The following is a 23965-nucleotide window of genomic DNA, read 5'->3' as shown; positions in this document are numbered from 1 at the left end:
TACTTAATTGGGATGTGACAGTGTTGAGCTTTCTGTTTATTCTGACAAGACCTGGAAAGAAAGCACTGATTTTCAGGATTATAAGACTGAGACATCTCTATAATTCTAAAGATCCTCTGAACCGTGAAATAAAGAATATTGGATTGTTGAAAAGTCCATATCTGTTTTTCTTTAGTCTTAAGTGAATCACCTGGATTTTTCTTTAAAAATCTCTTAAGGTGGCTGAGTGGAATTTCAAATCTATTAGTATAGATTGAGTATATGTGTCAGTATTCCTGTGTTTAAATTTTAAAATTCTGATCTGTCATTCAAACAAATAAGTACGTATTTCAGATACTGAAATTTGAAAATGTACCTAACTTTTTCTAATATTATCGTATATGATCGTTTTTTACTTATGACAGGTCAGAGGAAACAAGTTCTTCACAGGATAGATCCCAGATAGTCAGATTTGAATGCTTTCAACTCACACTTTGGGACATACTAATCTAAGATTTATGATTTTGAAGAATGGTATATAGTTATCTCTAACCTAGCTATCTTGCACCAGCTCCTGTTCAGTTACCTTCTTTTCCAGTCTCATGTAAAGCATGAACTCAGACAAATGGCTAAGGTAACTCAGAAAAATTAGAGTTCATATTGAATGCTAGTATCTAATTTGAATTTTTGCTTGAATATTTGGAGTATATCCAATTTGTTTGTTCTTTTCCAAAATGTAGTAATTATATGTTTGCTCATTTGGCAGCATGGAATTTTAACAATGAATTCATAAGTGTCTCACTTTCTTCTGTAAACTGAGTGTATATCACTTTAGAGCATATTCTTTTTTTTTAGGAGGTCATTACAGGTGTAGAGGAACACAACTGATTTTTGCTTTTAATCTTAATCTCACTGAATTTCCTTTTTTTTTTTTTTTTAATTTTTTGGCTGCTCCTGCGCAGCATGCAGGATCTTAGTTCTCTGACCAGGTATCCAGCCTGCACCCCCTGCAGTGGAAGTGCAGAGTCTTAACCACTGGACCGCCAGGGAAGTCCTAGAGCATATTCTTCTTAAAAGATTGTATTAAAATGCAGTTAATATCAAAAATCAATAGTTTTGCAAATGAGAAAATAAAAGAGAAAATTTTTCCAAAATTTTAGGAAGTATTTTAAGGATAGATACTGTGTATTTTTAATTTTACTTCTTCCAGTTACTAAACTACTTTTTTTCCTTAAAACAACTTTTCTACTTTCTTTAAAACTTTCACACTGTTAAATATTTTAATTTTGGACAAGAAGTACATTCATTATATTTAAAGATTTGTTATTCAGTTGGAAAACTATTAAAATAACAATTGTGGCTTCTCATTAAATCAGAGAACCAAAGCATACAGAATGTTATTAGGAGAAAGTATATGTTTCAGGAAAAAACAGGCTTCTCCAAAAGACATATTTAGGGCTTTATAATACATTTAGTACATTGGGTGAAACACTGTGCTGGAACTGGCTTTATACTAATTGGATCATTAATGACAATGAAATGAGAAATAAGAAAATAATCTATTAGAACTATTAATAAAAGCTGACATTAAAAATCTTGAAATTTTTTGTTTCTGTTATGTAAAATTTTGCAGATATCAACAAAACGGACATTTTAGGAGCTGTTGAATTTTGAGTGATTTGTGGGCAGCAAAGTTTAAACATTAGGACCTCGAATTTTTCTAGGTCATTAGGATGCCAGTTTATCCTAATTAACTAAGTGGTACACTGCAAGTTTTTATGTCTTAAATTATAGTACGGTAATATTTAAATGATATCAAATTTTATTAGTTTCTTGAAAATTTTACCAGATCAGTAAATGCTTATCTCCTGGAGTAGTCTAGCTGCTGGCCACATCTGCCTGAGAAAAACCACAATATTGACTACTAAGCCTTCTCTTTTTCCACTCATTTTTGCTGTTTTACATTTATTTAAAATTTTTACTAATTTATTTAATTTTGTAGCCCCTCTTTATACAACAAACCTGGATCAGTAAATCCCAGATATTGGTACAGGGTTTCCCAAGAAATAAATGCCTAGACAGTTAATAGGCAGCTCATCTCACAGGGCCACTTGAATTAATTCCCAGAAAAGTCCTAAAGGAAGGAAGGAACAGACACCTGTATTTCTTTGACCTATGGAATCCAGTTCCATCTGAATTTTCTGTCACTTAATGGGGAATGCTGGCTCCATTGCCAGAGATTTGCCAAATAGCTAAATCTGAGAGCTGACTTTATGATGGATCAAATCTCTTTGAAAAATCTTAGACATTTTTGAATCTTTTCAGGATCTCTATTAACCATCCCCGGCCCCTTACCACACACATATAGAATCTTTAATTTGCTCAGTTTTAGCTCTGATTAATACTGTTCCATGTTCAGCTGTCCTATGACTGAAATTAAGTGATTTGGCGTTTTTTTTTCAATAATTACTCTGTGTGATGTGCTTTGTGTTAAACACCTCCTTAGAAGATTGTACAGATTATTAGTGGAATTAGGGAGGTAGTATGAAGGAACGTTGCTATATAAACTTATCAATAATAGAATAAAATTATAATGAATGAAAGAGGCATTTCAAAGATGTAAAACTAAGGAATGTTTGAAGTGTTATTTAATAGAACAAATCATTAAAAATTTTACTAGTACTAAATTTCCAAATGTTATTAATTTTCTGAAAATTACACAAGACTTTTTTTCAAAGCATTCAGGAAGAAAATTGCTTATATAATAAAGGCCTAGTGCCCTTTTGTCTGCCTATTGCAAGTTCCTCTGTGACCCTTGTTTCTCATAAAACATGTATCATCTATTTTTAAGAAGTCTCCTTATGTTTTACTTTTGAGTGCTTACATTTGTTTCAGATTCTTACATATTTATTAATAATTCCAGAGAAAGAAGGTCCAGAAAAGAAGAAAACAAAAAAGGAAGCTGGAAATAAGAAGTCCACTCCAGTTAGCATTCTTTTTGGTTATCCACTCTCCGAGCGAAAGCAGATGGCACTTCTTATGCAGATGACAGCAAGAGACAACAGTCCAGGTGACACTTACCATCATCGAGTTCTTGTGTGTTCATAGTTTTCCTCACACTGTAGCTTTGTCTTGACAATTTTTTTTTATAATGACTGTCTTTGGACTTATTTTTACTTTATTTATTTATTTATTTTTGGCTGCGTTGGGTCTTCATTGCTGTGTGCAGGCTTTCTCTAGTTGCAGCGAGTGGAGGCTACTCTTTGTTGTGATGTGAGGCCTTCTCATTGTGGTGGCTTATCTTGCTGCAGAGCACGGGCTCTACGCACGCGGGCTTCAGTAGTTGTGGCTCACGGGCTCTAGAGTGCAGGCTCAGTAGTTGTGGCACATGGGCTTAGTTGCTCCACGGCATGTGGGATCTTCCCCGACCAGGGATCGAACCCATGTCCCCTGCATTGGCAGGCAGATTCTTAACCACTGCGCCACCAGGGAAGTCCTTGACAATTATTTTTAACTACTTTAAATGTTTATCCTTTCTTGGATTTAATCAGTTTCTTATAACATAAGTTTGCAATTTTACATTTACTTGTGTGACAATTGTTTATGTCTGTATCATCCACTAGATGAAAAGCTATACACGGGCAGGGACCTTTGCACTTAGTGGACATTCAGTGAATATTTGTCAACTAAAATGAGTACAGTTGACACCTGAACAACAGAGGTTTGAACTGAGTGGGTCCACATATATGCAGATTTTTTTCCATAGTAAATACTGTACTACTGCACAATCCGTGGTTGGTTGAATTTGCACATGCAGAACCGTGGATATGGAGGGCCAACTGTAGGTTGCACACGGATTTTCAAATGTGAGGAGGGTGGGTGCCCCTAATCCCCGAGTTGTTCTGGGGTCAGCTGTAATTTAGAATTGGGTCAGTCAACATGAGAGATCTGTTGCAAAACTGTGTGTGCTTTTACCTTACTGCAGAAATTTTTACCCCAGTTTCTGTAAAGCTGCTTCTGGGTTTATAGCTTACTTTTCAGTTCATTAGCACACTGCTGTAAGCTGGTAATCTTATCACATACTTTTAGAAGAGTGTAATTCATGTTTTAGTGTTTAAGATCTGCTAAAATTTATTTTAAAAGGAAGAATATCTGCAGTATACTATGTAAATTTATTTCATATTTCATTTCACACTTCCAGTTAAGATGTTGTGCTACTTGTGTGTGTGTGTTTATTCAAGTAGTTTGCCCTCCAGAAATGATTAAAGATGGCTCACCAGCAGGATGAAAATGAAGAAGGAACAAACCAACTTGCTAACTTATTAAAAGGGGTTTAAAAAGTAGATAAAGCCCAGACAGCTGGACTGAGATAGTTATTACTACTGAGCATTGAATTTAGCTATGCATTCTGGTAGCTCACAACACAAAAATTTCAAGTTGTATAGTTCTCATTGACCAGTACAAGAAGAAAGTAAATCACTTTTCTCTAGAGAAAAAAAATTTTTTCTTTTGGCTCTGACTTCAAGGCGTCTTTTTATATAAGACTTTGGGTAACATAACAGCCTGTTGAAATGCATTGAAAAGGACACAGTTTTTCTAGTGAACTTTTCCAGTGTTAGCTCTTTTTTTAAAAAATGGGACAACTTGGTAAAATTCTTAGAGTTTCTATATGTCATAGTTCCCATTAAACATGCGTGTATCTATATCTTTCACTAATAAAAACACGTTAGGGCTTTCTGCTTTTTTAAGTAGGGCATGTTGTTTTGGTTATTCTTCTGCCTTTCCACCCACAACTGGGGAAAGAGTGTGGCCAAATTAAAGTTGTTTACAGTGTTAAACTTTAAATGTTTCTGTAAAATGTTGACTTTGAGTCGGACTTAATAGTTAGATGGGAAGACTTATTTTTTAAAACTGTTTTTTTAATACTATGAACCTCTATCCATAGAGTAAATTAAAGAATTAATACAGTAAGGCAAAAAAGCTAAAGTCCTCCCTCATTTCCAATGATCTCCCCCCTTGAGAGGCGAGCACTATTAACAGTTTATTTTCTAGAAAATTTCTAGATATAAACATGCAAACATATATCTTTTGTTGCTGTTCATTTTTAAATATAAATAAGATTAATACTGTAATACTGTTCTGCATTTGATTCTTTTCATTTAAAGGGTACATCAGTCATCTTTATTAATATATGTAGAACTAGAGTGGAGAGCTTTTGAAATAACCTGTTTGCCATCTTATAGATACGCTTGGAGTTTAGGGTTCATTGTTTTATCCATTACATAATTCGTTTTCCATGTTTTTGTTTATTCTGATTGCCATTATGGATAGTACTACTGTTATTTTGTCTGTGTGTATATTATTTTGGAATGGCTAAGAAAATTTTATATGAATTAATTCCCTTCAAGTTGTTTGAATTTAAAAATGTCCTTTTGTTTTTAAGAAGTTCAACCACTAATTTTCTAAATAAATAACTTGACTATAAATATTATAATAAGAATCATGTATTCATTCAACACATATTGCATGAGTACACTGTGTACCAAGGAGTCTTCTAAGCAGCCGAGATACAGTGATGATTAGACAAGGTTCATGCTCTTCTGGAGTATACATTATAGAAATCCATAGATAGGAAACTGTTACTAACTGAATGTACTTTAAAATCCAAAAGGTAAATTTTAAACTTTTTCTTATTGAGAAAAGGATGATAATGCTTCAGTGCTCTAATCATGTCAGTTTGCAGGGAAATTATTATATGATGTCAGAAAATGATTTTCCATAGACATTTTTCTCTTAGAGCTGTTGTTTCTTTTAAATAGTTGTAAATTTTCAGTTAATTATTAACACTGTACATATGTCTTGAATCCTTAATTGATTAAGAAACTAGTTTTTTGTTTTGTTTTTTCCCCAGTTCTGAAATGGGGAGTAGAGGACTTTGGGTGTCATCCAGTTTAACTTTCTTGTTTTTGAGAAAGAAACTGGAACAAAAATCAAAAGATAGGAATCAAAGCAAAGCACTTTTTTTCCCCTCTTTTATCACCCACTTTTTAAAGGCCTTTTTCTAGACTGTCCTTATTTCTCATAGATATTAAGCTTCATTTCATACTAAAATCATCTATGACCTTGATTTGCACCTAATAACAGAATAGAACTCCAGTAGTTTGAGTCAGAGGTGTAAACTCTAGCCTTCAATGTCATTTCATGTAGTTCTTGAAATAGTATCATAACATGCCATGAAGAACATGTTTTTTTGCAGTTTATCAAATTATTCATTAAGCAAACACTTTCAGGGTATATACTTGATATTTTATTATCATTTTAAACCAATTCTATAAATTGACAGAATGAAACATTTTTTTCTTAATTGGCTCCTGCAATATTTGATAACCCTAAAGGAAGATCTGCTACATGTAATTGGGTCAAATTATTAGTGTATCATCCAAGTCAAGTTTCAGGTTGTTTGGGTGAGAAGATATTCCCCCTGTTAGCACGTTACCTGTAAAAACCTTTAAATGAATATACAAAATATTTAGTCTAGAACTTTTGTTAACTTTTCTCTTTCTTATAGATTCCACACCAAATCATCCATCACAAACAACACCAGCCCAAAAGAAAACTCCCAGTTCTTCATCTCGACAGAAAGATAAAGTTAATAAAAGAAATGAACGTGGTGAAACTCCTTTACACATGGCAGCTATTCGAGGAGATGTAAAACAGGTCAAAGAATTAATAAGTTTAGGGGCAAATGTGAATGTGAAAGATTTTGCAGGTAAGACTTGTAGTTAAAGACTAACACTCAGGAACTAAAATTCTGAGTTTATCATCTAAACAGATGCTGGTTACAATTTAATCTATATTCTTCATTCCTCTTTCTGAAATGAAAGAGTTCTAAAAGTATACTTTAATATAAAACTATTTTGGAGTGTATACCTAAAACCCTGATCTCTGCTACAATTCATTGTCAGTAATTACTCAAATATTTAAATATTAAATGTGCATTTTATTTGGCATATTACCATATAATTTTTTATCCAATTTAGGTTCTAGGTGAACCACAGTTAAATAATGTTTAGACCGTTTATTAGCTTGAGCACAAGGACTGTAAGAGAGTGGCAGTGTTGTTTCACACAGTAAAAGTATTGGGGAACAATGTAGAAATTCCCTTTAGTTTCACATACTACAGTACCCTACCCTCCCATCCCCCAGGTTCTTTCTTTTTCACAGAACTGTGGTTAACAATTTGGAGGCTGTCCTTTCTGTGCACTTGCAGGATCATATATACAATGAACATTTAGTTATATAGAGACTTTTTTTAAAAAAATCAAATCACCCTATCTGTGTCAGCCTATAGTTCTGCAATCTCTCCTTTTTACTAGTGTCGTACAGATATTTCTGTCGGTACATGTAGGTGGTTCTACTTCATTCATTTCAACAGCCACATAATAGTGTATAGAATAGATTCCGTGGACAGTACTTCAGTAACCCTCTTGTAGAAATATATTTGTGTATAGTTATGGAAGGACGATATTTCAGTAGAAAGGAAACTGCTAAATCAGAGGAGATGAATATTTAAAATTTTTTGAAAATCAGGCAAATGACCCTCCAAAAAATCTTTTATCAATTTACATTCCCATCAAGAGTATATGAAAGAGCCTTGGGTGGGGGGAAGAGATAAATTAGGAGTTTGGGATTAACATATACACATTACTATATATAAAATAGGTAAACAACAAGGACCTACTGTATAGCACAGGAAACTATATTCGATATCTTATAATATTGAAAGACCCTAACAAGCTTATTTTGCCTTTTTCTACTCTTTTTCCATAGTTGAGATGATTGTTCTAAATTATAGCAAGTTATTGGATAAGCTTAAATGTTTAGTACTTTTGTCAAATAATTTAGTCCCAATGGAAATAATATGATTGTGGATGAACTTTCTGTAAAATTGGTGGTTTTCTTAGGTACTTATTTCCAGTAACTTGTTCATCACTCCTTTTTCCTTCTGTACTGTGTGCATGTAGAATCAGTATGTCACACATGGTTATGTATCTAAAAAGCATATGTGTTGAATTAGTAGAAGTGAACCATATGTTCAATTAATATTGTAACTTTAGGTTGGACACCACTGCATGAAGCTTGCAATGTTGGATATTATGATGTTGCTAAGATACTTATAGCAGCTGGAGCAGATGTTAACACACAAGGATTAGATGACGACACTCCACTCCATGATTCTGCTAGTAGCGGGCACAGAGATGTGAGTATGACGGAAGGAGCAGTAATATACGTCTTCAAAATATAAATTTAATCCAGTCATTTAATTCACTTCTTAGTCATACGATCTTGTGTCATATTTCACTCATTGCATGATCAGCTTGTCTATATTATATTTTTTCTACCTTCTAATTGCTAATTCCTATCATAGATTTAGCATTTTCTTTTCATAAAACCTATTTAACTTGGTAATTAAACAACTTGGCAAATATTTAGTTAAAAGGCCATTCTACTGTCAGATAATTAGATGCAGCGGTTAAAGCAGATTGTACTTAAAATAAAATTTTACATTGTCATGATGCCTTTTTTTAAGACTTATTAATGATTCCTCTATATATAACATCTGTTGCTGAATTTTAGCTGACATTATTATTCAGATGCTTATGTATATAATAAGACATGATTTAAACGAACATGATTATATATGCTTGCAAATTTAATGGCATGTTTAATTTGCTTTGATGTAATATTATGAACCATGCTGGGTTTTAAATTCCATTTTCATTTTCAATCTCTGTCATGCTGACATCAAAGCCTAACCAGTCTTTGTTGTAATGTAGCTTATGTTTTAAGTGTGCTTAATGCTTAGCTCCATTACTATAACCTGCTTACAGCCAGAGCAGATCAACCTGGGGCACTATTAGCAATGGTTCTAAAGTAGGATTTTGTTTGTCACATAAGTAGTTTTTCTCTTTCACTTAATTTTAACTTCTATCAAAGAATACTTGTACATAGTTTAGAAAGTTGAAAAGTACTACTTAGCTTATAAAGATAACTACCTGCTCCCTCCCATCCCTCTGCACTTCCCAGTACCTTTAGCCAAAAGCAGCTCTTGTAGGTGTTTCTCCTAGTAGTTATCTCTTTATTTCTAACAAGATGGAAGCTATTTTGCTTTTTAATTTTTTTAGTCACTAGTTATTGACCCCCCTGCAAAGGATTTTAATATATATTGCTGCTCAGAGACGCACAAATTTAATATAATTGTATTTTCTCTTGGATTTTTGTTTATTACCTTGGTTACTACACTGCCTTGTTCTGATTTTTCTTATTTAGTTTTCCATGTATCTATTTCTGTACTTCCTTACTCTCTCTGACATAACTCTAAAATGCCCCTGAATAAGGTCAAACACATTGATCAGTTTATTATGTTTGAGAATATCCTTGTATACAAGATATCTTGTATCCTACTTTAATTGGGACTAGCTTCTCTCTAGATCTGTAGCATAGATGCTGTCTAGGGATTTGTTTTTGCCATTAATTTCATGTGAGATTCTCAGTCTCTTCATGAGATTTCCAGTCCCTGGCAGGAGTGGTTGTGAACCACATTACATTAACTTCTCACAGCAATATTTGTGTGTTTTCATTATGGGATAAGAAGTGTTGTAAATGCTTTCTTTATACGTATTAATTTTTAAAAAATATTTATTTATTTATGTTGGCTGTGCTGGGTCTTAGTTGCGGCACGTAGGATCTTTGTTGCAGCACGGGAGATCTTCGTTGTGGCATGTGGACTTCTTAGTTGTGACATGCAGACTCCTAGTTGCAGCATGCGGGCTTCTTAGTTGCGGCGTGTGGGCTTCTTAGTTGTGGCATGAGAACTCATATTAGTTGTGGCATGCATGCAGGATCTAGTTCCCCCACCAGGGATCGAACCCAGGCCCCCTACGCTGGGAGCACAGAGTCTTACCCACTGGACCACCAGGGAAGTCCCAGTATTATTTTAATCATCACAGTAAATGAATAACCTTCTGGTGTTTCTTGTTGAAACTGTATGACCCATTGCATTCCAGTACCCTCAGCTTCTCCCAGAACATGGAGAAACAAAGACACAGGAGACACAAAGACAAAGACAAAGACGCACTGGTCTAAGACATTCCCAAGTTTATTAAACTGATATGAGTTCAAATTAAGGGACTAAAAAGGATAAATATCAGTGTTTTTTAAGACAAAGTGAGGTAATAATTCATTAATCTGGAAGAGTTGTTACTCAGTACACTGTCTCTCCTCTCTAGTGAATAACGTAAAAGGATTTTGGTCATCTCATACCTTTGTGCTGGAAAATTCCCTTTTTTTTCTCTGCCTTATTTTCTTTTTTGACACAAAAATTTCAGTGTCGTGGTGCCTGTTTTTTAAGAGCCACTTTAGTTGAGAAAAAAAATGGAATTTGGAGTGAAGATAGATACGAATTCAATTCTGGCCTGGCCAGTTTCCCAAATGAGTGATCTCAAGTTACTTTTTTCCTCTCAACTTCCATTTTCTCATCTTTAAATCACATAATAAATAATACCTGTCTAAAAGGGATATTTTGAAGGAAAAAAACGACGCTGTGCACATAAACATACCTTGAAATCTAAAATGTTATAGAAATGTCAGAGGTCAAAGATTAAAAGGCAACTTTTATATTGCTATTTTTCAAATATACTCAGATATTTCGGAAATTAAAGATGCCATTTTCCTCATTTAAATCTTTCTATAAGGTATTTTTCATAATTCTCAAGTTACAGTTTTGAAGAAAAATGTAGCCTATAACATTATTTTTCCTAAACTGATCCTTGCTTACCATCATTCCAGTCTTTTTTTGCTCCCTTGACAGTTCATACATACCTATGTGATAGCACTTACTATATTATTTTTTACTCATGTGCATGTCTGTTTTCTTCATTGAATTTTGAGTCCCATGCATACCTGATTTATGTTCTGGCTGTGCTATTATAAATACTGTACTTACTGCCCTTTTTTTAAAAGCATTATTGATAGTTTATCAAGCATGAATAGTTTTTCTTTAAATGTTGCATAAAAAGATTTCCTGATTTCTAAATGTAATGTTAAAGAACTGTGCCTTATGAGTAAGACATGTTTCTATGAATACAAGTTTCTAAATATGCACGTTGCTGCAAAATATTTCCAGAAGCTGACCTTTGAGCTCATGTACTTACAAAGACTCAAACACTATTTCCAGTCTCCTTCCAGAAGGAGACTGACATGCTATTTTCAAGAGATCTTTGCTTTTCCTCCTACCAACATGCCTAGGATAGTAGGAGTCACAATTCAGAGCTGTTGAGGGTTATTTTCTCCTTGTTCTTTTACTTGTCCTCAAGGAGGAGGAGGGAAATGAGATATACCAAAACCCACTGGTATATATTTGTACCATATATTATGAGTCTCCTCCAAAGAATTAGATTTCTTTCACTCAGTAACACGCATGACAACTTCAGCCATCCATAAAACATTTCTAAGGTAGGAGAAAAAGTTCTGTTCTAAATTGTTTCGAGTAAGAGAGGATTAACATAGCTTACTAAGAACCTAATCTTTGGCCTACCTTTCACAAATGTATATTACTTCATAATATACATTCTTATAATAGCCCTATTCTTAGTTCTATTTTAGATACTACCTATGTTTATTTTCTTCTTGTCTCATCATTTTTACTTCTAATTTGCTGTCTATGTTTTGGGATTTTTTTTTTTAATTAATTTATTTATTTATTTTGACTGTGCCGGGTCTTAGTTGAGGCACGCAGGATCTTCATTGCGGCATGTTTAGTTGCGGCATATGGGATCTTTAGTTGTGGCATGAGGACTTAGTTGAAGCATACGAACTCGTAGTTGTGGCATGCATGTGGGGTCTAGTTCCCTGACCAGGGATTGAACCCAGACCCCCTGCACTGGGAGCACGGAGTCTTACCCACTGGACCACCAGGGAAGTCCTGCTGCCTGCTCGTTTTAAGCAACTTTAAGTTACTTTAAATTCTTTTTAGAATAAATAATTTTTTGCATATGAGAATGAACTGTAAAGTATTGGTTATTTAGGTTAGGGTTATTGTAGCATGTTTGAATGAACGAACTGTCTAATCATAGTCAGGAATAAATTTTTTAAAAATATTTATTTATTTATTTTTGGCTGCATCGGGTCTTAGTTGCAGCACACGGGATCTTTCATTGTGGCGCGTGGGCTTCTCTCTAGTTGTGGCATGTGGGCTCAGTAGTTGCGGCACACGGGCTCTCTAGTTGTGGCGTGTGGGCTCCAGAGCATATGGGCTCTGTTGCAGCACGCAGGCTTAGTTGCCCTGTGGCATATGGGATCTTAGTTCCCCGACCAGGGATTGAACCCTCGCCCCCTGCATTGGAAGGCGGATTCTTAACCTCCTTAACTGGACCACCAGGGAAGTCCCAGGAATAAATATTTTTTTGATTATTTCCTGACAGGTATAGAAAGCGTTCAGTAGTATCAAGATCCTTCCGTTTTCTCATTCTAAGACTCTAACAGAAGGAAATAAGCCTAAAAATGGGGGAAAAAATTTCAACTTATAAAGGTGTTCACTATAGCATTATTTATAATAACTAAAAGTCTTAAACTTCAGTTACCTTCTCAAACCCCTAAAAGGGGAGATTTTAAAGGACACAGTCCCACAAGGATAAAGAACAGAAGAAACAAGAAAACCAATATTTTGGGAGATAGAAATTTGAGGAATGAGTGGTGACTACATAGAACAGGGTTTGGCAAACTTTCTGTAGAGGGCCAGATAGTAAATATTGTGGGCTTTGCAACCACATGCCACCTCCACTGACCCTCCTCCCTTCTCCCTCTCTCTCTGCTTCCTGTTTCCTCCGATGTATTTCTCCTTTATCAATTCTTTTTAAAGTATTTTGTAAGAATATAAAAACTATTCTTAGTCAGCAGACCAGATCTGGCCTACAGACCAAATTTACCAGCTCCTGATTTTAAAAATCCGAGAAAGTTGAAACCAAAGCCATTTCAATACAGAATCCCAGAAAAACTGAAGCTCAGCAGTTGATGGCTGGGTTCATCTGGAGGTGCCCATTGAATAAGACTGAAAATAAGAGGATTGAATCGAGCTGGTTTTTTACCCTTATTCCCTTCCTAACCCTTCACAACTAGATGACGGCGCATTTCTCTGGCAGATGATTGGAGGTTTATTTCCTGACAAGTGTAAACCATACTGTCTGGACTGACATACCACAAGAATAGTTGGGAGTAAGGATTAAATGTAAGCTAATTAAGTAAAACATACTGAACATTAAGACCTCAGTCAACCAGAATGCTGACAGTAAGGCTTATGGTTCTAGGGCAGGAATTGAAAGATTTCTCAATAGAAAAGTGAACTAGCCAAGAGGGGGTTCTGATGAAATGGCCTAGTCATATCACACTAGCACAGGGTCCATCTGTCAATAGATCCTACCTATGCCTAAAAAACTTTCAGCAAGTCTTTTAGTGCCTTACTCTTTTTTTTTTTTTAATTTATTTTTTGGCTGCGTTGGGTCTTCATTGCTGCACATGGGCTTTCTCTAGTTGCGGTGAGTGGGGACTACTCTTCATTGCGGTGAGTGGGCTTCTCATTGCGGTGGCTTCTTTGTTGTGGAGCACGGGCTCTAGGCGCATGGGCTCAGTACTTGTGGCTCACGTGCTCTAGAGCGCAGGCTCAGTACTTGTGGCACACAGGCTTAGCTGTTCCGCGGCACGTGGGATCTTCCCGGACCAGGGCTTGAACCTGTGTCCCCTGCATTGGCAGGCAAACTCCCAACCACTGTGCCACCAGGGAATTCCCTAGTACCTTACTCTTAAATATAGACACCCAGTGATCACCTGACCTTTGAGAAAGGTCTCTGATATGGAAGGCAAAGAGCAGAACAAGCAAATAGAAAAGTAGAAACGTGGAGGACATGATAAGGCCAAGAGGAACTTCAAAAAAAAAAAAAAAAAATGAAAGAAACACATTACCTTCCCCAAAGAGATGAGAGTTTCTTGTAGCCATGAAACAAAAACTGAAGGATTGCTAAATAAGGAACAGTTAACAAATTTAAAAATAAAAACAAAAAAAGGTCTTGGAAATTAATAATATGGTAGCAGAAATGAAAATGGGAGTATGGAGGGTTAAAGATAAAGTTGAGGAAATCTCCCAGAGACTAGGAAACAAAAGACAAAGGTGGAGGAGGGGAAATGAGAAAAAAGAAGATTAATTCAGGAGATCCAGTATTATCTTAACAAGAGTTCTTAGAAGACAGAACAGTGAAAACATAGGGCATTATCAAATAAATAAATCCAGGAATTTTCTCAGAACTGAAGGAACGTGGATCTTCAGATTGAAAGAGCAGTTGAATGCTCATCAGCACAATGGATGTTAAAAGACCAAGATCAAAATTCATTATCCTGGGATTTCAGAACAATAGAGGCAAAGAATGTCCTCAAGCTTACAGAGAGAAAAAGCAAGTTCCATGTAAAGGTAAAAAATCAGAATGGCATCAGACTTCGATAACAACACTAGAATCTAGACGATAATGGTGATGCCTTCAAAACTGGAGGGAAAGTTATTCTATATCAAGAGTAAATATTAATCAATTGAGGATAGAATAAAGGTATTTTCTGACGTGGAAAAATCTCAGAATATTTACTGTTTCTTAGGAATCTCCTGGAGGTGGTGTTTCAACAAAATGAGGAAGTGAACCAAAAAAAGAAGATAAAAGGTCTAAAGAATCCACAGAATTGAGGGAAGGCTATTTCTAGGATGATAGGATAAACGGAGACGTCAAGATGACAACTGGGAAGCAAATCTAGACAGCAACCAGTCCATTTTAGAGCAAGTTAGAAGGCTTGGAGAAAGGAGTTTAACAAAAAAATGGTGGTATATTGAATTGAAGAGATCTGTACTTGTAGCGGAATGGGGGATGAATTAAAGATGAGTATGTAGAAAACCGAGTAAGTGAAAAGTCAAGATAATTAACTCTCTGGGATAAAATAAACTTGTGTAAGAATGGAAATTTTGTCATGGTGTACTACTTGGTTCAACATTTACATTAATCATAATGACACACAAAAAATAATACGTCTATCTTGGAAAGTTAGGAGGAGGGGGAAGTGGATGTGTATGGGAGAGGGATGGAGTTGGTAAAAGAGAGCTGAATTGTGTTTTCCATTATAAGACAATAGGCAGTGCCTAAAACCGAAAAATATGGAAGCAGCACGCTATGTTACTTAAGTATATGGACATAAATATCAGGGACGATTGTTCTTCGCCAGCAGCCTTGAAAAGCTGTTTGATCTTTTAAAATCATAAACATGTAATTTGATAAAAATTAGTAAACAAAAAGGGAAATTAAATATTAACAGTTGAGATCATGCGTAATTTGTTTTCTTTATACATTCTTACATTTCAAGTATTCTGTGTTGATGGTTTATTCTTTGATAGTCTAGAAAAGATTTTTCATTATTTAATTCATTGTGAATCTTTATTATTCTTAAATACTTTCATTTGTTAGAAGTTCCTAATTTATAGCATCCTGTTTAATATTGCTTCTTTAAAAAGACATGATACATTTCCTCAGTACCAGAAAACACCATAGTTTCGTGTTAGGAATACAGAGACGAATAAAGATCTCACATGAAGTTTATGGTCTAGGACAAGGGGAGAAATGTGTTAATAAATTATAGTATAGATTTACCTATGATAGAACACACTCATGTCACTGGAAGTAGAAGCTCAAAACAAGAGGAGATGTTAGGGAAGCAGAATTAATAATACTTGGCCACCTACTTGACGTAGAGTATGAGTGAAAAACGAGAATGTGATGACTCCCCACTTTCTGGTTTCAGTGACTGGGTATGCTTTGGTTCCAGTCACTGAGAATGGAAACAAATAAAAGATAAGGGTGCACGTTTAATGAACTCTGGGACCTATTGGTTTCAGCTTTTGTATTGAAATACAGTATATCCAAAGAATATTTGGGTATTTGATTTTGAAGGTCAAGAAGGCTGAGAAAGAGCAAGCACGAGAATGAAAATGAATGAGTGGATTGCATAATCGTCATCGCATTCAGAGTGGGTGAGCTCTCCAGGGAGATGATGTAGACCAGAGCATGAATCAAGTGAATCAAGGACAGAGCCCTAGGGAAACAATGTATGGCTCAGATATTTACAGATCTTAGGAGACTCATTTCATTGGACTGACGGTAACATAATTGTAGGTAGAAGAGTGAAGGGCCAATAAGAAAAAAGTAGTCAAGGCCCCAAGGGTAAACATCTTTTCAGGAACTTGACTGTAAAGGAAAGAAGAGAGATTTAGCTAGAGGAGGAGAGTATAGGTTTGAGCAGTTGCTTTTTTTAACCTGTGTTTCATTTCTTTATTGCCATTATTGTTTTAAGGCAAAAGAGACATGAACTGGAAAGATTGGCTTCTAGAAAGGAGCCAGTCGAAAAAGAGGTAAGAAATATAGAAAGGAAGAGGAATAAGGAGCAACAAACAAATGAAATGATGACTAACCAGTCGCATCTTGGTTTGTGGAGCCCAAAGCTTATGAAATTTGTGAGGGCAGGGTTCTTTAAGAAATGAATAAAAAATTAGATATAGGGCCATGTAAGGGGAGCATGAAAATGAGATGCCTTGAAGTTTAAGCTTTAGTAGTTTTAAGTAAACCCATGTCAGTTAGCGATAGTTTAAATCCCAGAGTGATGGGGAACAGGTGGTTAAGAGCCTTGGTAGCGATGGTAGCCTGAAACAGAGGGGAGATACTTCTTTTGAGACTTCCTGTAGCCTGTACATTCCAGGAGGCCAGGGAGCTTTTTACTCTTGTTCACTGATTTATCTGAAGAACTTGGAGCAGTGCTTGTCAATAGGTACTCAGTAAATATTTGTCAAGTGTATGATGAAACAGGAAGAAAAACAATGAGATTCAGCGCTAAAATAGCCCAGCTTAAATTCTGAGGAGCAGATTTCTTTGTAGTAGATAACGATCAGAAGGGGGATGGCGATGAAAATGGAACTTGAGAGTAATTATGATTTAGAATAAACACTGAGGAATGGAGGCAGAGGAGATGAAGCAGGAGGATATTATGGGTGTGGTCAAGAGGAAAATGGTTGAAATAACGCAGCCTACGAAAGGACTGAGTCTTCCTGCTGTTTGATGTTGCAGATAGTGAAACTGCTGCTTCGTCACGGTGGAAATCCATTTCAAGCTAATAAACACGGGGAGCGTCCAGTGGATGTAGCAGAAACAGAGGAGTTGGAATTGCTGCTAAAAAGAGAGGTGCCTTTATCTGATGATGATGAGAGTTACACAGGTTTGTTCCACATAATCTGCACTCACCTGTTCGACACGATATTTAGTAGAATACTCTCCTGCTTTATAATACCTAAAACGTTGAGTACCCTAGGTAATGCTATCTAGCTATTAAGAATGGTGAATTTAGTAACCTAAATTTAGGTGTTCGCTACACGTCCTCTGTGTAAATGGAGTCATAATGCTCTCACCCTATTTCTGTGATTTCTCTTCCCCACAGATTGCTGATGTTACATTCAAGCCTATTGCAGCCTCTCTCCCCATTAATAGCTACCACCACTGCTGTACACTGCCACCACTAGCTATCCCACATCTTGAGTTCTTTTAATTCTTCTGTAAATTAGAGCACCGCTAACCGAACTCTTCCTGGCATGAATGAGTCATCTTTGCATTTTTATTTTTGCAGTTTAGGTTGTTGAACTCTGGTCATTGTTGTAAAATAGAGGCACAATTTTACAGTCAACGGTTTTAAAAAGGAAAGACCCGAAAAGAATATTTCATGAAACTTTCGGCATATTCAGAGTTTAAAAAAATAAACAATTAAAAAAAAAATAACAGAAAAACTTTCCTGTACTGAAGAAAGTCTTTTGTGTACAGATTGGAAGGTTTCACCATGTTTCAGGCAAAAATCAATGGAAAACAATTCAATAAGTCTCATAACTGGCCATATCTTTACAAAATTATAAACAATTCCTATAAGCAATTAGGTAATAATACTACTTTTATATTATTTATAAATAAAATGAAACCATACTCATTTAATCTCAGCCATTGCCAGAGGGCAATAGGACAACATCTGTACTTTTAAAAGAGAAAGGTCTACCATTTACTTTTTTTTTTATTGAGGTATAATTGACATATAATATTGTATCAGTTTCACATGTACAGCATAATGATTTGTATACACTGAAACATGGTCACTACAGTAATTCTAGTTAGTAATGGTCACCATACGTAGTTACAAAGTTTTTTCTTTCTTTCTTGTAATGAGGACTTTTAAGATCTACTCTCTTAGCAGCTTTCAAATGTGCAGTGCGGTATTAAGTACAGTCACCATGTACAGTACATCCTCATGACTTATTTATTTTATAACTGGAAGTTTGTACCTTGTGACCCCCTTCACCCATTTAACCCACCCCCCATCTCTGACAACCACCAGTCTGTTCTCTGTATTGACGAGCTTGGTTTTTGTTTGTTTTTTAGACTACACATGTGAGATCATAGAGTATTTGTCTTTCCCTGTCTGACTTATTTCACTTAGCTTAATGCCCTCAAGGTCCATCCATATTGTCTCAAATGACAATATTGTGTTCTTTTTTATGGCTGAATAATATTTCATTGTGTATATGTACCACATCTTCTTTATCCATTTATCCATTGATGGACACTTAGGTTGTTTCCATATCTTGGCTATTGGAAATAATGCTGCAGTGATCGTGGAGGTGCATATAGTTTTTCGAACTGGTGTTTTCATTTTCTTTGGATAAATAACCAGAGGTGGAATTAGTGGATTACATGGCAGTTCTATTTTTCATTTTTTGAGGAACCTCCATCCTATTTTTTTATAGTGGCTACACCAATTTACATTCCCACCAATGGTGCACAAGGGTTCCTTTTTCTCCACATCCTCAAGCCAACACTTGAAATTTCTTGTCTTTTTGATAATAGGTGTTCTGACAGGTATGAGGTGATACTGCATTGTGGTTTTGATTTCCATTTCCCTGATGATTAGTGATGTTGAGCATCTTGTCATGTGTTTGTTGGCCATCTATACGTCTTCTTTGGGAAAATGTTTATTCAGATCCTCTGCCCAGTTTTTAAATTGGATTGTTTGTTTGCTATTGAGTTGTATGATACCAGTTTTATATGTAGTTTGAATATTAACCTCTTATCAGATACGTGATTTGCAAAGATTCCCTCCCATTCAGTAGGTTGCCTACTGGATTTTCATTTTGTTGATGATTTTCTTTGCTGTGCAGAAGTTAAAATCTCAGTATTTTATTATGCAAATATTCAAACACACAGCAAAATTTGGAGAATTGTACAGTGAACCCCCTGTACCCGCTAGCTATGTTTTGCAGTTGTTAACTGTTTATTACATTATCACATATCTATTGATCTACCCACCAATTCTTATTTTTTGCTGCATTTCAGAATAAGTTGTGGACATCTCTAAATAATTTAACATGCATTTCATTATAACTAGAGGTCAGTTTTTGTATATGATTTTTAGGTAATATTTACATTTGTGAAATTGATAATTCTTTAATAAAACATTCTGTGAGCTTTTAAGAAATGCATAGACCTTGTATAATCCAACCTTATCAAGATACAGCATATCTCCAATACTTCAGGAAGTTCCTTATGCCCCTTCCTAGTCAGTGCCCACCCCTACCCGATCATTTACAACCCTCATGGTAAAGATGACTAGACAAGAATCACTGAAGGCTGGTAAATCTAGGGAGGATTCTTTTTTTATAAAAGCAGATATTTACATGACCTTTTCACATTACAAGAGAGGAAAAAAGAACAGTGATTATATGGTAGAGAAATCCAGCACCACCTGGACTGAGTGATCAAAATTAACATCATCAAAGGAGACACAGATGCATATCATGTGCCTCTACATGTGGTACCCTGAGAAGGATAGAACATCACTTACAGCATTCTGGCTGAGAGTGTATAATCATGAGGAATGTTCTGCTTCTTTTTAAAAGCCACTGCCACCAAAGATTAAGAAATGTCAGTGTCATGAACCAGTAAAGGCAATAGAAATGTTCCAGGCTATCCAAAGAGGTAATAATTAAAGGCAATACCTGCTCCACTACTGTTTTCTGTCCTGGAGGGGGGGAAAGATTATAAAAGATATTATTAGATCACTTAGCAAGGAATATGGACAGTAGGTTAGTGTTGTATCAGTGTAAGTCTATGAAGTCGACAGCTGTGCTGTGGTAACAAGAGAATATCTGTATGTCTTGGGAAATACTAAAGTATGTAGGGATAAAGAGCCACGATATATGTAATTTACCCTCATATAGTTCAGGGAAACAAATGTATTTATGCACATGTGTATATATAGAGAGAGAAAGTAAATTATAACACAAGAGAGCAAAACGTTAACAGGAGGAAAGCCTGGGTAAAGGATATATAGTGTTCATTATTTTTTATTTTTCTAACTTTTTGTGAGTTTGAAATTATTTCCAAATAAAATCTAAAATATACAAATACATAAAGTTTTTTTGCTTTGTCCATTGAAAAGATCTAAAACTGACTAAGACAGTAACAGTAATCATTCTTGGTACCCAGATTATAATCAGGAAATATTTTCTCCTAAAAGAAAACCAAGGTTTCTTGGGAAAAAATGGGTGATGCTAAGTCTAGGGCAGGAAATATGTAAGATGAGCTTGGAACATCTTGTCATTTCAGATTTCAGGTCTTGTCAGAGGCCTTAGGAGACAACTTGAACAGTTCCCCACTGGCCAAAAATGCAATAGTTTGAGTTTCATTAAGGGTGTTAATTGCAAAGATTTGAAGCCCATCAAATATGTTTAAACCCATGAGTCTATGATGATAAATTTTTAAATTTACCATGGTCATCAGAGAACCAATTTGTTATCTTAAAAATTAGGCAAAAAAGGGGCTTCCCTGGTGGCGCAGTGGTTGAGAGTCCGCCTGCCGATGCAGGGGACACGGGTTCGTGCCCCGGTCCGGGAAGATCCCACATGCCACGGAGTGGCTGGATCCGTGAGCCATGGCCGCTGAGCCTGCACATCCGGAGCCTGTGCTCTGCAACGGGAGAGGCCACAACAGTGAGAGGCCCGCATACCACAAAAAAAAAAAAAAAAAAAAAAAAAATTAGGCAAAAAAGAGGGAAAAAATCAGTCATTTATTTCACCTTCATATTCGTATATGAACTCTTGTCACTGGGTAACCTCATTATGGGTGAGGAGAAATGTTTTTTATTAGATTAATCCAGCTAAAAGAGTGAAAAGAAAGACTGACCATTTTGCAACCCCCTGTTAGTTAACGTATGGGAGCATTGAGGATCAACAGTTGCTAACATTAAATTAAAAAGAGAAAGAAAGAAGGCATTGCCTGCCCTTGCTGGAATGCCCCTCTCCTCCACTCCCCAGTCCTCAGGATCCAGCTGCCATTTGCAGGAAATACCCAGACAGAGGAGCATGCTGAGCTGCACCAAGCAACATTCAGACCGTAGGAAACCCCAACAGCAGCATCGTTTCCCAACAGATAAATTGTACAAAAACAAGAAGAACCTGTAGAAAATAATAAAAATGCCCATATTTCAAAAATGGGCAAGACTAAAATATTAAGCATGTATTTAACAGGTAATTTATACTTCAGGGGAATTTTGTATAAAACTCAGTTAAGGGCTTGCCTGATGGCGCAGTGGTTAAGAATCTGCCTGCCAGTGCAGGACACACGGGTTCGAGCCCTGGTCCAGGAAGATCCCTCATGCCACAGAGCAACTAAGCCCATACGCCACAACTACTGAGCCTGCGCTCTAGAGTCCCCGAGCCACAATTACTGAATCCGCGTGTCCCAACTACTGAAGCCTGCACGCCTAGAACCAGTACTCTGGGAGGAGAGGGGAATAAAGAGAGAAAAATGTAATGTTGGTTAAAGGGTTGATAAGCAGTATATTGTAGTAGGAATGGTAATGATGGAGCTAAAGCTATAGGCAAAATTGTAAAGATGGCAGCTTTTCTTTTGTATGTATTTTCACTCCTTCAGCCCCCTATAAATGTAAACTAAAGTGTTTGGTACGTAGACATTGCTTAATAAATATTTGTTGAATTGTGGGGGAGGGGTAACTGGCCCTAAGGGACTATGCTAGAATCCTCCATCCCCCACAGATCCAAGGAGTAGCTGGGCTGAGTTTTTCCATTACTGAGACTGGGGAAGTTGGGAAAGACCTAGTCCAGCAACAGGGAGGTCTCCTCCTGGTGCTTCAGTGCTGACTGGCAGTCCCGGGGGAGCCCACTTTCCCTTCCACTGCTTGCAAAGAGCTGCCTCTTGGACTACTTCAACAGCGACAACAAAAGGAGTACTTAAGAAAATTCAAGGACAGCGCAAAGGCTTTTTGGAGCTAATAAAAAACATGATTATATAATCAGACAACACAGTAGATGAGCTGAAGTGGGACTTAAATGATTAGGCTATAAAATCAAGTAAAACAAATCCTCACAACACAGCAAAAATACAAAGAGAAAGAATCCTGAAAGAAGAGATAAGATAAAAGACTTAGGGAATAGATCTAGGAGCTCTAGCAGATCTTTTTTTTTCTTAATTGGAATATAGTTGTTTTTCAATGTTGTGTTAGTTCTGCTGTGCAGCAAAGTGAATCAGTCATATGTATACATATCCACTCTTCTTTAGATTTCCTTCCCATTTAGGTCACCACAGAGCACTGAGTAAGTTCCCTGTGCTATACAGTAGGTTCTCGTTAGTTATCTATTTTATACATAGTAGTGTATATATGCCAATCCTAATACCCCAATTCATCCTACCCCCGCTTCCCTGCTTGGTAACTGTAAGTTTGTTCTCTACACCTGTGACTCTATTTCTGCTTTGCAAATAAGTTCATCTGTACCATTTTTCTAGATTCCACATGCAAGCAATATTATACATTTGTTTTTTTCTTTCTGACTTACTTTGTATGACAATCTGTAGGTCCATCCACATCTCTGCAAATGGCATTATTTCATTATTTTTTATGGTTGAGTAATATTCCATTGTGTATATGTACCACAGCTTTATCCATTCCTCTGTCGATGGACATTTAGGTTGCTTCCATGTCCTGGCTATAGTAGGAGCTCTAACAGATTTAGCATATGAATAATAGCTAGTTATGGGAATTTAAAAGGGAAAAAAAGAAACAGGTGGAGAATAGTCCATAATTATACAAATAGAAAAAAATGTTCCTGAGCTGAAGCAAGCCCAAGTCTATCAATTATAAAGCTTAGTGAGCTCCAGGTGGATTGATGGAAGAAGCATGTACACATACCCCTAGACATATTTTGATCAAACTCCTTGTAAATTCTGAGTGTAGCAAGTTACAAGGAAATACAGTCGCATTGGCATTGGACTTCTAACTTACAACAGTGGAAGATAGAGTACTGAGAGAAAAGAACTACAGCATAAGAATTATGTACCTGGCCAAGGTACTGTTCACCTGTTAGGGTAAAGGAAAGATAATTTAGGGGTTTAAAAGCTATATCAATGTATTTTCTTACTTTTTAAAAAAAGAAGTTATGGAAGAATAAACCAACAACCTATAAAAGTGGTTACCTAATAGGAGAAGGGGTTAAAAGAAAGGCATGTGAATTGTTAGTCTTTTTGAAGAACAGTCTGGCAACAGCTAACAAAATACAAGGGCTCTTACCTTTTAGAGAAATATACTGAAATATTTCTGGATGAAATGATACCATGAGTGGGATGTGCTTCAAAATGATACAGGAGTAGGATGAATAGAGGTATGGGTTGGCCAGAGATTGATGGCTGTTGGAGCTGAGTGATGAATACATGGGGGATCAGTATAACATTCTGTCTACTTTTGTGTAAAGTCAAAATTTACCATTATAAACACAGTTTTAAAAATACTTATGCTCCTTAATATA

At 36.0% G+C, this 23965-nt stretch overlaps 1 protein-coding gene across 5 annotated transcripts in view; it reads left to right on the top strand.

Annotated features, from left to right (window-relative positions):
* ANKRD12 (ankyrin repeat domain 12) overlaps positions 1-23965 on the top strand; it is a 115245-nt gene that overhangs the window by 51333 nt on the left and 39947 nt on the right. For all 5 annotated transcript variants that reach the window (XM_022551370.2, XM_022551368.3, XM_022551367.2 and 2 more), the window contains 4 exons: positions 2903-3049; positions 6548-6748; positions 8097-8239; positions 17181-17328. In XM_022551370.2, coding sequence (XP_022407078.1) covers positions 2903-3049; positions 6548-6748; positions 8097-8239; positions 17181-17328 — 639 coding nt within the window. The remainder of the gene's footprint in view (positions 1-2902; positions 3050-6547; positions 6749-8096; positions 8240-17180; positions 17329-23965) is intronic.

The sequence above is a fragment of the Delphinapterus leucas genome, chromosome 14 (assembly GCF_059928025.1).
Source record: "Delphinapterus leucas isolate spDelLeu-1000000601 "Yukka" chromosome 14, BTC_Dleu_Yukka2, whole genome shotgun sequence".
Classification (NCBI taxonomy): Eukaryota; Metazoa; Chordata; class Mammalia; order Artiodactyla; family Monodontidae; genus Delphinapterus; species Delphinapterus leucas.
Note: the sequence above shows the minus strand (reverse complement) of the source record. Positions and strands in the feature narration are given on the sequence as shown.